The sequence below is a fragment of the Stegodyphus dumicola genome, chromosome 6 (genome assembly GCF_044657685.1).
Source record: "Stegodyphus dumicola isolate Sdum_Otavi_A_Nest chromosome 6, ASM4465768v1".
NCBI lineage: Eukaryota > Metazoa > Arthropoda > Arachnida > Araneae > Eresidae > Stegodyphus > Stegodyphus dumicola.
In genome coordinates this window covers 7,384,509-7,401,007 of record NC_140773.1, presented here as the reverse complement: position 1 = coordinate 7,401,007, position 16,499 = coordinate 7,384,509, and the positions used below count along the sequence as shown (strand labels likewise).

At 31.9% G+C, this 16,499-nt stretch overlaps 2 protein-coding genes and 1 long non-coding RNA gene across 3 annotated transcripts in view; 2 read left to right on the top strand and 1 right to left on the bottom strand.

Annotated features, from left to right (window-relative positions):
• LOC118196449 (E3 SUMO-protein ligase PIAS4-like) overlaps nucleotides 1-6,210 on the top strand; it is a 66,679-nt gene extending 60,469 nt beyond the window's left edge. Inside the window, exon 12 of the transcript XR_015041568.1 lies at nucleotides 5,963-6,210. The gene's annotated coding sequence lies outside the window, so the exon portion shown is untranslated. The remainder of the gene's footprint in view (nucleotides 1-5,962) is intronic.
• Nucleotides 1-10,370, bottom strand: part of LOC118196451 (uncharacterized) — an 83,529-nt gene extending 73,159 nt beyond the window's left edge. The window contains exons 1-2 of the long non-coding RNA XR_004759425.2: nucleotides 10,142-10,370; nucleotides 7,812-7,845 (exon numbers count right to left, since the gene is read on the bottom strand). This is a non-coding gene — a long non-coding RNA (uncharacterized LOC118196451). The remainder of the gene's footprint in view (nucleotides 1-7,811; nucleotides 7,846-10,141) is intronic.
• Nucleotides 6,239-16,499, top strand: part of LOC118196448 (beta-scruin-like) — a 59,162-nt gene continuing 48,901 nt past the window's right edge. Inside the window, exons 1-3 of the mRNA XM_085818027.1 lie at nucleotides 6,239-6,502; nucleotides 10,261-10,395; nucleotides 14,901-15,079. Coding sequence (XP_085674153.1) covers nucleotides 6,239-6,502; nucleotides 10,261-10,395; nucleotides 14,901-15,079 — 578 coding nt within the window. The remainder of the gene's footprint in view (nucleotides 6,503-10,260; nucleotides 10,396-14,900; nucleotides 15,080-16,499) is intronic.

Here is a 16,499-nt window from a genome sequence, read left to right as displayed (position 1 = left end):
TGGTGGAGCTATATGGTGCATTTGTCGACTGAGTTCCCGGGGTTTTGACCCCATTCAGTTCTCATGACGGGGACTGACAAAGCGGACAGAGCACCTTTTTACAATGTGGTTTTGCTGATGGAGTGGTGCCCGGAGGCGAGGTGACAACGTATTTACTGGCAACGTTTAAGTTCTGCCCAATGCTTCGTAAAAGCCGGACGGGGACTGCGGGGGTTGCGCCTGCGAGAACGAGGTCCCACGGGCGTTGGATTTTCAACTCTGGATGGGTCCCGTATAATGAGGACCCGGGACGGAGGTCCCTCGCCTGGTGTGTCTGTGTCTGTGTCTGTCATGATTGTCACGTATTAGGTCATATCTTACACCTAAATACGCTTCTATAAAATGCATTTTCTAAAAGCCTCCAAAAGGTGTAGAGTTGGTCAGAAACTGCCAAATGATGCCAAAACTAAATGGAGGATTTCTTTCCATGTATCCAGTTATACTTAATCCTTCAATTTCAGCGTTAATCACCTCAGAATTTAAACTCTGATAAATAATACAAACTATTTAAAATCACTTTGTTTCTTAGTTTGTTTTAATAATTGCGGAGGAATGAAAACAAACTTCGCAGCGAAAACAACTTTAATGAGAATTGATTTTCTTTTTCCCTCTTTTAGACGTATCAACCGAACATCATCAAATCTGTTGCATGAAAATAAATATAAAAATAAAATTTAAAAACATAACTGTTGTCACAAAATTCTACATTATGATGATCATATTAAATTGCATTGATTTTATTTAGTTCCTTCACTTCCTGAACACCAATGTTACAACATAAATTGAACACAAAGCGTAGTCACGAAATCGAAATTAAATCAAATAAGTAGTTAATAAACGCAAAATTATTATTGAAATGCACTAAATCGATAAAAAAAAGATTAAAAAATACATAAAATCCGGATTTTATAACAAATAAACAAATGTTTACATTAATTAAAATGCAACGGAAATCTATAAAAATCTGTAAGTATGATCTAAGCGTAATAAATATATGATATAGATATTTAAAAGATATTTATATTTTCGAGAGCTCTGAGGAAAATGTTTTATATTCTGTGTGAGGTCGATTACGCGAAAAATAAACAAATGAGGATTAGAAAGCCAAGTGATTGAAATATCCATTAATATCTTGATATCTAGTCAGTTTTGAAGAACACGTGATCGTTAAATATAATACTTAAAAATAATGCTATTTTGGCACAGCAAAACATGAAGAGTTTACAAGAAGACTTGAACTAGGACAGACTTATCCGATGTAATGGTAACTGTAAGGAAATCATTGAACGAAAGTTATTAATATGAAAGTTACGAATTTTGTATATGTGTAAATAATTTTAGTGGGAAGTTCCAGAACTATAAAATGTTTCTTATCAAGCTATCATCGCTAATATGTGCGTTCAATCCTTTACGAACCCATACACACGCAACAATATCAATTCAATTTTCGAAAACGCGTGGATTTTAAATATAATATTAAAAGATAATTTTGTTCTTGTATAGTAAAATATGAGCAGTCTGCAAGAACTCGTGAAGTAGGACAGAATTATCCAATACAATGGTAACTATAGCAAAATCCTTGAACAAAAATTGTAAACATGGTGATAAAAATAAATTTTGTAAACTGCACATTATCAACGAGTAGAATTGCATCAAAAGTTTGAAAAAACTCAGAGATTTTTACTAATTTACACATGTTTTATCTTTCCTTCATGAAAAAAAATTCTGTACAAAATTGCAGGCGCCAAAACATTTGAAAAGCAATATGTATATAAATCAAAGTTATATAAATAGTTATATAAATCAAAATTCTTATGAAATATTTTGATCGAATCAAAAATAGCTTTCAACTTGCCACATAAGCCCAGCTTTACATTTTTATAATTAACGCATTGTTTTCATTACTAAAACACGAGAATCCGTTAAAAAAAGATATGCTTTTTAAAAATTCTTGGCAGCATTTATGCTATTGTTTTCATTACTAAAGCACGAGAATTAGTTAAAAAAAATTATGCTTTTAAAAATTCTTGGCAGCATTTATACTATTGTTTTCATTACTAAAACACGAGAATTAGTTCAAAAAAAAAGCTATGCATTTTAAAAATTCTTGGCAGCATTTATACTGTGTGTAACAATTTGTAATTTCTAAACTATTTCTCTACTTTACCATGTAAGTATATTTCATATCTTTGATGCAAAATTAAATTTTCTCCTTATAGATAGAGAAATGAACGAAACCTTATGATTGATAAGAAAACATCCATATATAATGTGTTATATAACATGATTCCTTGGCATGCATTACTGTATTACATTTAACATGCATTAAATTTATGTGTCTTAGAAACATTATTGTATTTTTATTTATTAAGCTATACTGCATGATTATAAAAACTATTTTAATACATTGCAGAAATATTTCGTTTTTCATTGCCAGGAAAACTTTCATTTTGCTGTATTTAATTTTCAGATTGAGTACTTCATGAATAATAAATGTGAATAAGCGAGCTTTGTGAATAATTTAGCTTTAGTATGTGGTACATAAGTATAAGAGATTTATTTGCATTATGTCTGATACTTTTGCCCCAAGATATCATGCTTTAATGTTCCTCATCTTACATTCCAGTACTCAGATACATAAACCTTATATTTTTTTAGACCACGATTTTATTACCATTCTTCTAGCTAGAAAACTTGAATATCAAAGGTGACAATGCGATTTTGACTACTGACTACTCGATTTTGATCGAAAGTACTCGAGAAAAAAAGAATCCAAAAGTTTCGCGCCATCTTCCCTACTAGTGACTTTCCAACAGGACTTTCACAACAATGAATTTTAAGTGTCCCATATTCAGTAAACATACAGATATTTGTACCTTAACTGGAATTCGAAGTTGAACTCATCAGCTTTGGAATTATTTTCGTTGTCGCTATATTAACCGACGATATCTTGCAGTACAGTATGCACATCACGAAATTAAACTGATCAAGGATTTAGGATGAAATTTTAATATTGCATATACACGTAATCGTATACTCTGCGAAATTTTAAATTTAATAGCATGAAAAAAATATGTCATGCATATTAATGAGCAGCTGATCCCTTTAAAACGAATATCAAGAGATCAGAAGTTTAGTTCGCTATATCTGATAAATTGTCTCGCAAAACTATAAAATCTCTGTTTTTATATTTACATAAAAAAATGAATACAAAAAATCGTTCAATTTAACTTTTATTTAAGATATGTATGGTTCTAAATGACAGCTTCAATAACTTTTGCAAAGGTTATATAGCTTGTATCTTTCAAAAGACATAAAGAATGCAAAATTCCCATTTTGGGATCCCCAGTACTTGAATAGCATTTATACTATTTTTTTTTTTCTAATTGAATAAGAAAGACGAATCAACTGTGTAACACAAACTCATAAAATTCACTATTTACTCTTTTTCTGAATGACGAAAATTTCAAAATTTTCATGTCAGACATCTAATTAGTGTCTGACATCTCATTCAAAGAATTTGAATGCAACCAGAGAACCTACTTACATTCTTTAGTTAAGTGATCTATACACCACATGCAAAGGACGCCACATACTTTCCTAAAATTTGCTTACTGTGCCCTCGTTCCCGCAGATTAGGCGTCACACCAGTTTCACATTAGTTTTTGTTTATCACGCAAAGAAAAGTGGGGTTGAACATAGTTGAAAGAAAAGTTATATAAAGATGTTGTCTTTTAGGGATGAAATGTGGGATGAGGTTCTAACTTCCTAAACCTGAATGATTTTAAGGGAGTAATTGTTTCGTTAGAACCGGCTGAAGTTTTGAAAAAAATGCGGAAGGTGCAAAAAAATTTCAATCGACGATATCCAAATAGTTCACCATATCCGATTTTCATGCCTTCAAAAATTCGCTATAGCAGTAGAAAATAATATTAAATATATAAGGAATTACGTGGGACCAAAAGATTCGTTCGTTATATCCGAGAACTCGTTATGACCCGGTTCGTTACATCGGGTTTCAACTGTACTATGCTCGGTCATTCTTTAAAATCTCATTATTTTAGAAGAATAACTCTACAAGTTCTTTTTTATTGCTTCCCCCCCACGAACCCCAATCACTTGAGGTTCGTGGGATGTGAGATAGGGTATTAAGCTTTAATCGCTAAACTATATGTGCTCTGGTTTTCATTAATATGTAACAGAACTTTTGATAGCATAGTAAACTAGCCTTCCCCACACACATATACGAAAAAAGAAAACTCAATTGTTAAAGCGGTCTCCGCGTAAACTTATGGTGACATTTAAAATTTGCCTCTTGCAGACAAAGCGATAAAGTTTGCAAGTTTTGCATCAAAGCTCGATGGCCGCTTTAACATGGAAGTACCTATTTTGTACTTCAGAATGAAATCATAAAATAGGATCATACGCACACATCAAAGAAAATGAAGAACATTCTTTTACTTATTGTTGCAAGTTATGTAAATGCTTATAGTTATTTGTCTATGATTCAGTTCTTATGCATTTTTATAGCGATGGATATTGTTTTTATTTGTTTATGCACCTTTAATGCATTTTGTGGGATAACTGTAAATTTATTTGTAATATAGAGTTTGTTTAACTTTGAATATGTGGCGGCTTATTACATTTGTAAGTTCTTAGTTCGTGAATTATATGTTAAATATTTTAATTCTGAATCGATTGATGCTGTACTTGTAAGGAGAGCACAGGTAAAACCAGAAATATGAGCTTAAATTCCCCTATCGATCCTTGACTATACCTGATGATTTCTCGCCAACTTAACGATATTCTGGAAGTTTCTGGAAAACGAATTTTCATAGCTTTAAGGACCTTGAAGCTTCTGGAAGCTCTTATGCTTCACCTTGAACAAACTGTAAATAAGTCAAATGGGTCGAGACTCTTACTTGAGCTTCTGTTTGATGATTAGAGCTTTGCTATGCGAGCAGTTTTGATGATCTACAATATTGTTTGCATGCGAAGGACAATTTCGCCTCAGTTTTGTTTTTCCTTTGGCTTGTTTTTACGAGGGTAAGTTGAAAAATAAGTGTCCCCAGTCGACTGTGGTCAGAGTTGTGTATGAAAGTCAAAAAATAGAATGAGACATTAAAGATATGACGTACCTTTATTTTTCCACATAGGTACCAAGTACATTGAGACATTTGTCATATCACTTAATAAGCTTCAAAAAGCCCTCCAGGAAAAAATCAGGGCTTTGCATATGGAAGAAGCGTTGAACGGCTTGTGTCACTTCAGTATTGCTTCCAAAGCGCCTTACCCCGAGATTTTTCTTCAAAGCCGGAAACAGATGGAAGTCGCTTGGTGCGAGATCAGGACTGTATGGCGGATGGTGTAGGCGCTCCCAACCAAGAGTTGCAATATGGTTTTTCGTTGCCTTCGCCGAATGTGGTCTGGCATTGTCATCCAACAGCAGAACGCCAGATGTGAGAAGGCCAGGCCGCTTTTTCCGAATCGCCTCTTTCAATTTCGACAGGGTGTCACAGTAGCCGTTCAACGCTTCTTCCATATGCAAAGCGTGCATTTTTCTTGGAGGAATTTTTGAAGCTTATCAAGCGATATGACAAATGTCTCAACGTACTCGTATGAGAATAATAAAATAAAGGTATGTCATATCTTTAATGTCTCATTCTATTTTTTGACTTTCATACACAACTCTGACCACAGTCGACAGAGGAAACTTATTTTTCAACATACCTACGTAGCTATTTATGTGGCATGTAAGAGCTGTTCGTTATCTCAGTATTCAAGTTCTTCTGTTAATCATTAATTATTTATTGAGATCTCTGTGCCTAATTATTTATTGAGATCTCTGTGCAATAATACATTACTGAAAGTGTTAAAATTCACTACATTTTCGGAAGCAGTAATTTAGTTATTTCTTTTACAGATTCAAAGATGGATTCCATTTCTGTGATCATTTAAAATATTTGAATGGCTTAATAACAAATTAACGTCTTTCTTCTTTCTTTTTTTGTTTTATTTAAGGAAGTATAAATGCAAAAAATTAACAGAAAACACTCAGATTATCATATAACTCTTAACATAGGACTTTTAAATTTTGCCTTCCTTTAAAATATTTCTATTCTTCCTCTTTTTAATATTTTCCTTAAAATTCTATCTAAAAACATTATTCGTTCAATTCACCAGCAATAAAGGTGAAATAATGCAACGTAAGGCAGAAATGTGGCAAGGAGACAGAAGAGGAAAGGAAAGACATAAAGAAATAATAGACGACGATGGCTATGAAACATTTTCTTACGAATACAAAAGTCATTCTCTTAAAAAGCCTTCTGATAGTGGCGATATGCCAAGAAGACATAGCGGATGTCGACACGAAAGAGTTTCACCTCATTATAAACAGTATTCACCAGAACGTACCGAAAGAGTTTATTCAGACCAAAGAGGTGAAGAACGAAGGCGAAGCAGAGTAAGTTGCAGTGCTTTTTAAATGAATAGGAGACTCAGTAGTAATCAAATGTATGTAGTACAATTATGTCTGCATGCTTTGATAAAGCACAATTTCAGTTTCATAACATGCATAACGTTCCTTCCATTTATATAAAATACAGTCAAAAGTCGTTAATCCGGACTCGTCGCGACTTCGGCGATTCCGAATTATCGATTTTTCCGGATTATAGATCATCAGTTTAAATCTGGTAAGATGGCATGCAGAAATTATAAAATTAAAAATATGAAACCGTAATTTATGAAATAAAGAACAATTATGATCTAAAGGGTATCAAAATTTACAAAAAAAAAAAGCGTAATATTTATTTGTTTACTTTATTAAACATTTCTTTCAATGTAAGTTGTTTAAGTTGCTTCGTTTTTTATGTGATAATACATTCTCTTTAATTCTATAAACAGACATAATTTCTTGTTGAGTTACAAAGTTCCGCTGTTCAAGTCCTATAATTGCTGTGTATACCGACTAATTTGTCAATGGAAATTTTTTCGTTTTCAATAACCTCTGTCACTTTCTTCGTTATCGGAAGCGAATTATAATGACGAGGAATTTGATTTAAATCATATCAAAGACGGGATGAAATACTACATTTCGCAAGGAATTATAAGCCAAATAAAATAAAAACATCTGCCCTGAAGATAAGGATAGTGCTGACAGATCAACTTCCAATTCATTGCGCGCCACAGCTTTAAAGATAAACAAAGTTTAGATAAACAAAGGATATGCCTTTATCCATTTTTTGCAGGAATTCCACTTTTTGTTTAATTTGCTTCGAAACATACTTTCACTTTGTAGATCCTTTACATATTAGTAAATATATATCAGAAATTCTATTTGACATAATCGAAAGTTCAAGCTTACTTTTATAAAATTGCTCTAACAGTCTGCAAAAAATAATAAGCCGAATCCAATTCGAAGATTAAGGAACAACGCAATCTGCAACATTAACTGAAAAAGATAATTAGATAATTTTAGCTTAGCTTATACCGTCCGTTATACATTAAACGCGCACTCGTAAACGTATTTTGCGCACACGCATATTCGCAGCCGTAAAGGTCTTACGCGCATGCGTCAATGCGACCCATGCGCAGAAAGTTTGTAGCTTTGAGGTCCGGATTATGGGTGTCCGAATTAACGACTTTTGACTGTACAACTAAGTTGTATAGAAAAATAAATGTTGATTATTATTAATAGGTTGTATAAATAAATGCAGAAAATAATTAAATTTATTTAAATGTAGAAAAGCTTAGTTTCTTATAAACGTACTTACCATTCTTCTAAAACTGACAGTTCTACCAAATGAGCTAAGAGATAAAAAAAATTTTTTTTAGTTATCACTACATTTTTGCATATTCACATATGTGAATCAAAATAAAATTACAGGACTGTCAGTAATGACGGATTTTAAATAAATACCGTCAAAGAGAAATTTAAATGAGTTTAAGGTAATGATTCTTACATATATCATTTCTATGTCATCACTTCAGCTGTTCTATAAAATTATGTAAATATCCTAATATACTTTTTATATGGGACTACCACGATTTTATTTGCAGTACCATATAGCCAAGAATATTAAAATAACTAAAAAATTATATTTCGCTTTCCAGTGAGTTAGAATACAGGGTGGTTATAAAAGAATTTCTCCGATGTATTAATTAGTAGCGGTTTATCCGTTCAACCAATCGAAATGAAATTTCACATATTGTTGCTTGAAGATATATTGTGATTATTAAAAACAATAGATCTCTCACTGTTACAGTTACAGAGAAAAAAAATTTTAAATATTTGAATAGCAATACCCACTTCTTTCCTGCGCAAACTGGTCCGTGCATCGAAAAGCCATAAATGGCGTTGGAATAAGTATGGAAAACACTGCTGGCCTAAATATTTGCAAAGAAGAGCATTTTAACGGACAACACAAGAGAGGAGAGTGTGGGGGAATTTATTCGAATTACAATTTTTGAATGTGCATACTTTCACAGGTAGTAACGCATGCCTTGCGAGAGATTATTGTTAACAATGGCGAACGTAACATTGCAGGAAGAATCTGTATATCTTCACGTTTTATAGCATCTTTCAATTCGACAAATATGGTGGATTTACTATGTACGCCTTAGATTTCAAATAACCCCAGAACCAGAAATCCAGAGGTCGGCAGATCGGGGTTAACGAAACTGCAAAGTTACGGGATTTGTCTCTACTTGAAATGTTGTACACGTTAAAAATGTGTAATTCCAATATAATATTTTTATTGACAATATAATATTTTTTATCAACAGAGGAGAGAGAAGTTTTTTTCTCTCTCCTCTGTTGGATTATTATTGGTCCTTTACAATGTTCTTTATTGCAAATGTTTTAAACCGACAATTTTCGTCGTATGTGTCATACCAATGAAATTTTTGTTTTTCAATGCGCTGATCAATTTCAAACAAGTTCGAAATTCGGCTGTTCGGGTGGAGGATTACGTTATTCAAAATTTGATGGCTCTACCGTCATTTTTTCATAATCATAGATACCGTCATTTTTTCATAGTGCGAGAAACATACATGTATTCATGCAGATTATTCATTATTAAATTTCTTTAAATATAATACAAGGCGATAATATTTGGTGGCAACAATTTGCAAAGTGAAACGGACGTTTATAATGAAACAGCCGTAAAAAATGCCGTTTCGGAACTGAGAGCCCTTCTGGACTACCGCCCCTTTGTGCTAATAAATTAAATTCACACAGTAAATAAATAATCTTATGCAGAACTAGAATTAAATTTAAAAAATAATCACTATAAAATGTTAGCACAATCAATTATTACAGTTTACAATTTTGACATTAGAATAAATGTATAAAAATTATTAAGGTGTTAATGTCGAAGTCACTATGATGTATTGTGAAATATAATTGAAATAAAACTCCTTTACAACAAAAAAACAAAAAAAAAAATGCTATAATATTCACATGAAATTCATTTTTAGGTATTTTTTACTTATTTACACCAATAAAAATTATATGAGAAAATTCTTCGTTTGAAATTTTCTATTAATTCAGATTTAAAATATTTTTTTCTAAAAGAAGTAGTTACAAATTTCCTTACAGCATAGGAAAAGCTAAAAAAATAGCCAGGCCCGAAAGCATGCAACAGCTTTATAATTATTTGGAACTTTAATTATGCTGAATTTTTACAAATCAATCTCAGTTTCAAAAATAAAAATACCTAAAAATTCTAATTTGGGAAATGAGGCGCTACAACCAACTTTTTCTTGACAATTATACACACTGCAATAGCCAACCATTGTGTTTCTGCAAGTCGTCCTTACTCCTCCGGATGGGGTCAAGGCGATAGCCGAGAATGCGTCTGTTGTTAACAATGGAGGATTAAATATTTTGATTTAAATATCAGCTATTGTTAGCAACAGCAATATAACATTTAAGAGTTTTCTCATTAAACATGAATTCCTTACATATTAAACAGCGATATTTATTAACTCTTTATCTGTAATATTTGTTAAGATGCTTAAAGCTTCATGAACTTAAAGAAGGGGGAAAGGATGTATATAAAGTGCCTAAAAGAAACCAGTTTGTTTATTAAGTAAAATTTACCTGACATTGAAATATTTTCAATCAACTGAGTCTTAAAATCGATTACTTATTCTTCCACTTTTTATCACTTCTGTTATTTGTTTACTTATTTTAAGAGCCTAATTCTACCCTACTCCTAGCGAAAAGCGTCACTGCAAGCAAGAAACAGTCGAGATCCTTATCTTCGTGATCGAGTCACATTAAATCAGGCTGCAACAAAAATTCAAGCCGCCTTTAGAGGCTATTTGAGTCGAAAAGAATTCTGGAAGAAAAAAGTAAGTAATAAAAATATCCTTTTCCTCTGTAAAAGAAAATAAATAAGCTAGTGGCGCCATCTGTTGATGAGTTCTGGTTTCATCAACAGTTGGCGTCACTAGCTTATTTTCTTATGCATTAATCGAAGTAATTTCAAATTTGATTATTGTTGCATTTCCAAAACTCAAGTAAAATTTCCTGAATTAAGGAATCCAACGATAATGAAAATTTGACAGTTTCTTAAAACACTCCATTAGATCACAAAACATCAAGTCTTAAATTGCGCCTGCACTTCTCAATCTTGGAGTGAAATCATAATTCCAACCAGAATGCCAAATAACATGAACTTCTGCATGTAAATTTATTATTTAACTATTTTCCGTTAATTTTATTTGTTATTTATTTCTTTACATTTCATTTCATTTTGTTATTTCTTATTTATTGTGTTATTCATTTAATTTTGTTTACTTTCCTTTTCTTTCATAAGTCAAAAATGAGTAGCCTCAGAACGTTGAAATTTTGTATATGGGACTGCTATAACACGTGCACTTCCCTTTTTGGTTGGAATCGGCAGCACCAAACTTATATAACTATATATATTCCCACTCTGTTATCCGGCTTGGTGAGCGTTGTTTTTCTATTCTTATGTGTAGACAAGTTGAATATTTTTTGCTTTTAAAGTGATTTAATCGTGTTGTTCTTAATGTTCCGGTTTAGGTTTTTATGCTTTTAGTTAATCTGCATGCAATAGTTTCAGAATTATCAACAATTCCGGCAAAACCTTTTAAAGTCGGAGTTTTGATTAAAAGAAAAAAACGTAGGCAGTCTAATTAGGCCTAGAGGAGTACACAAGTAAAATTTTGTGAAGATAGCACTTATCGTTTTAATTCTGTGGGTGTGCCCAAAGTGGCACACTGATTGAATGGAGCTTCGAAAAGAGTACTGAAACGAGCATTCTTGTCAATGAACTGACCGATGAGATGTGGAAAAACAAAGAATACAGACTCTCAGTTGTCCTAGATGATCGGTGAGCCCTGTCTGGGCACACCTAGCGTTCACCATTTGATTTTAGGCAAGATTTCAAGGTAAAAATTTTAAACTAATATAGAATAATGAGATTAGCATACAGCCAAAAAATAACATAGAAATTTCTTTTCAAACAATTCCTTTTATACCCTAAAAAAATCTGGGAGATTTCTTTGAAAAATGAGGGTCTTAAAAAACTAAACATGGCTAAAATATATGGACTGGTTTGTGTTGAGCTGCCATCTACTATAAATAAAGAAGGTTCAGAGTAACCTATAATAACCTATAAATCCTTTTTCATTCAATTTTTCTGTGCATACAGAAGGAAATTTTTAGGTGTGTTCAGACTAGACACACTGTGCCGCAAAGGGTTAACGAAGCCGCCATTTGTTTACATTTGAAACTTGGTGAATTAAGTCAGTTTGTGTCCCAACTTCAGTGTCTTTTTTGCCCAATGGAACGAAAAGTAAGCTTTTAACTTTATGCACTGAAAAATATGTCTTCTTGCACGACGAATAGCTTGTTTTTGCGCAGAAACTCTAATTTTAATTGTAAAAATTCTTTTTTAAACTGTTTTTAACTGTATTTGGTGTTTTATGTTTTTCGGTATTTTGCGATATTTAATGAAGATGTTTTGGGTTTTTACGTATGAAGCCTTGTCACGAAGTGAGAACTGAATTAATTGAATGAGAAATATATCTCTAATGAAATTCGAGGAAATAATTTTAAATGAAATGCAGCAAAAAAATGTGTATAATTTAATAGGCCGTACAAAGAAGTCATGTGGTATACACATCAGATTTTTTACTAATAATTTCCTTTTATACCATCATTCGATTTTCGCTTCCCGAGCAGAAAGATGTTTCAGGTTGGAATCTGGTCGCTTTGAAAATCTTCTAATTACAGCCGGGAATTTAATACCGTAAAAAAATTATCGAAGAAACTGTTTAATGAAAAAAAAAAAAGTTTCTTAAATATATGCGTTTCATTTGTGGCTAAAATACTGTATAGTCTTGGAACGTTTAATCTTGCAGTGTTTTAAATTAATTCCTTGAATGGTAGAAATGTAGTGACTATATTTATGAAATAAATAAGGTTTAATTCGGAAGAGAAGCCTAAATTGGATATAAAAGCATAGCCACTAACAGGAATTTTTTCTTGCGTAAACTGGTGTCCTAGTATCAAACGCCATTCTTTAAAGAAAACGTTTTATATTATACGCGGAAAATGCGTCTTATTTATTTTTCGGCAAATTTGTCATGCGACTAAAACAGTAGATGCTTTAATATATAATCTGAAGTGGATAAGCCTTGGTCGTTTTAATAAATTTGATTTAGCTGCATCGATTTCATACTTCCAAACAGATAAAATGTTAATGCAGGCTGTAGAATAAAAAATTAAAAATGATATGGGTAAGGCAGGGGAAAAAAACTCTGTGACTTAAGTCTGAAAAAAAAAAAAAAAAAAGAAGAAATAATAAAGAAGTTATTCATTTGAATTCAATTATAGAACGTCGGTGACCATGACGTTTTAATATATTGCTGATGAAGACAACTAAATTTTCATTGAAGAAGCGAAAAACAATTATTGAAAAGACAGGTAATGGAACAAACTCAGTCTCCTCGAAATCAAAACAAGAAAAAATATTTTTGCTAAAATACCGGGTATTTTGCAGGTTTGTTTCATGCAAAACCTTATTTATTTCATAAATATAGTCACTACATTTCTTCCATTCAAGGAAAACAATAATAATAATATAAGTGAAGGAATTGATGTAACATGAGTGACTTGTAGGACATTGCAATTTTGCAAGGAATTTAGAAAATTTTTTGTAAGAAGTACTTTTGAATAAATACAGTTGTAAAATTCTTTCATAATGTGAGAACACTTCCTAGTTAAAATCATCATATAAACGTTTTGAAATATTTAAATTATTAGGTTATTAATTACCTTTGCCAGTTTTTGTGAGTAAAGTTAGTGACTGCTTTCACATGTCCTTTAATCTATTACAGACTTTATTTAAACACAGTTTTAATTACATATGTGTTCTTCTCTGGAACTGGAAAATGTAATTTAAATATGAGACCAAATAATGATCAAAAGGCCTGAGAGGAAGCTAAATTTATAGAGTTTTTTTTAAAACTTTATATCTGCTGTTAATAATATAATTTATATTAAAATTATTAGGAAATGTAATCAGTAATTCACCATGTATGTCTATTCTTTTATTGTTCTTTTATGTACTATATATTCTTTAATTATAAAACACCTAGATGTATGCAGTTTAATAATTAATTAATTAGGTACTCTTCGGTTTCAAGGGCCGTAAAAAATCGCCAAACTATTGTTGATGCCAATGCTGCCAAAAATAATTGCGGCAACCGTAATCATTGCGGCAAGAAAGGAAGTATAATAGTAAATAACTATCTAAGATGGATGTTTTAATTTAGATGAAAGGTTAATTTCATATAATACTTTTTTATTATTATAATTTATACAAAAAAACAGCTAAACATGACTGAATGAAAGCATAAGAGTCAATAACTATTTCAGATTATTATTATAATTTATATAAAAATTGCTAAACATAACTGAATGGATGCCTGCATCGCTATTTCGCTACCGACTTATCACTAAAGCGTAATTTCATCTCGTTGGTTGTTCAAACGTAATTTTCTAGAATGAATGATGCCTTTTCTTTGAAAATATTCTCGGTAAAGTGCAGAGTCGCTCACTTATTTGTTTTCCGCTTTTTACGAGGGTAAAAACAATTGGATTTTTGTCAATTTTTTTTTACTTTTTAAGTGAAAATAGGTCGATGTGTACATAGATAAAGTCAAGGGTGTGCGCAGTGCCATTTTTGTGCAATTTTTGGTACTTTTTTTAAGTGAAAATAAGTCGATGTGCACATGGATACCGAGTATGTGCAAATCTTAAAAACGCGTCAAGCAGTGGGTGATTCTGCACTTTACCCAAAATTCTATTGCCGACTTTTGGTCATGGGCAATTCCCAAATTGTTAAATCCATAGGATATCAAAAAAGGATTTAAAAATTAAACTAGTATTTCAATGACGTCTTAAGAAATATAGAACTATATAAACTTACGCAATCTGAAATCAACGCTAGATTTGGCGCATACGCTAGATTTGGCGCACTGTTAAATGGGCGCGTTTGCCAGATTTGGCGCTTTTGCGCATACATTTTCGCTGCAATTTTTTTACGGCCGTCAAAACGGAATATTACCATTAAGGGTAATGTAGCTCATTACGGTGAGCAAAGTTGTACTGTCACCTGTATGGTGTTCAAGGCAGTCTTGTTCTCCTTGCAACGATGAGTTTCGTGGGCTTGTTCTGAAGCTACTGTCAGACAAGTGAGATAAGTCACAACAAGAACTTATATAATTTGGCTTAAAATTTTATGTTGTTCTGAATATTATTTATTGACTTCAAAGGTTTCCCATTCAGAATTACTTTCACATTTTTATACTTTCTTTTATAGGAACAATACTGGAGAAAACAACGTCTTGCTAATTCTCACCGCTACATACAGGATGAAATTATTTTACCAAGTGAATCTATATCCACTATCAATGATGTTTATTTGTCAGGTTTAGCAACAAATGCTGATCCAAATCTTGGACTTACTGCCCCATTACCTACCCTTGATAGCTCAGAGAAGTACCTTTTTCTTTTATCTTATTTCATTAGTTTAATCATTATATGTTTGTATTTTTTAAGTTATATATTTTGGCGAAAGCAGCTAATAAAGTGTATTAGCGAAACAACAAAAAGTAACATTCCTGCATATAAAAAAGCATAATTTTTTATGATATTGCTTTAAAATTAATTTTAAATATTAGACTGGAGTTTTGAGTATTATAAGACAGTGGCGAGATTCAAGTAATTTTAAAATCAATTTGATTCATCAACTGCGTTCTATAAATAATGATAAATTGCCTAAACCAATATAACAGTTTAATTTTTATAGCTAGTTAAGTAAACTAAAAATATTTTAAGAACCAGTTCAATGTAAATCAATTGAATATGAACAGTGTTTTATGAGCAAGTAAAAATATTCGTAGTTTTTTCTGTTGAAGGGATTTCTGAATTCTTATCAAGAAATAGCTAAAACATGTCTGTATATTAAACGTCTATCTGAAATTTAGGATGTATATAAAGTCTCTATACATTTTTGCTTAAACAGGCTTTATTTTGAAATAGAAGTGATTTACATGAAAATGCAACATAATAGAACACTAAATTCTAATTCAGAAGTAAAACAACAAAAATCAGCGTTATACCTACAAAAATTTTTCACAGGACTAGTTTCGATGGTTTTACCGAACCATCATCTTCAGCTGCAAAACCGCAAATGAACAAGATAGGAAATAATGATTAGATAAGATAAGAAAGCCTGGACAAGAATAAGCAAGTGGCGCCATCTGTTGGCGAAACCAGAACTAAAACATAATTTCTCTAAAAGCCGAAGGCAAATTTGGATTGGAATTAGGATCGTTAACTAGAACAGAAAGATTTTTATGAATGTGAAATGCCTCTAGAAAATCCAGTTCTCCAATGGAAGATGTTTTTTGAATAATTTTGGCAGCAGAAAAATTGAAAGTGTGATTTTCGGACCAACAATGTTGAGCAACAGAAGACTTCTGTGTTTCCTTTTTTCTAACATATGCCTCATGTTCTTTGACGCGAAATTTATGATATTTTAGGAGATTATAAAAATTCTGTTGTCATTCCCTTCTTTCCATCAATTAGCTATACAGTTGCACATATTTTGCAGAAATTTAACTTTCGGGTTGTTTATTCTCCCATCAATAAAATTCCAACTTCTATACTCAAGGACCCCATTCCGGATATGAATTCCTGGGGTATTTATAGGATTCCTTGCCAGTGTGGTTTAATTTACATTGGCCAAACTAAGAGAGCCTTAAAATTTCGCGTCAAAGAACATGAGGCATATGTTAGAAAAAAGGAAACACAGAAGTCTTCTGTTGCTCAACATTGTTGGTCCGAAAATCACACTTTCAATTTTTCTGCTGCCAAAATTATTCAAAAAACAACTTCCATTGGAGAACTGGATTTT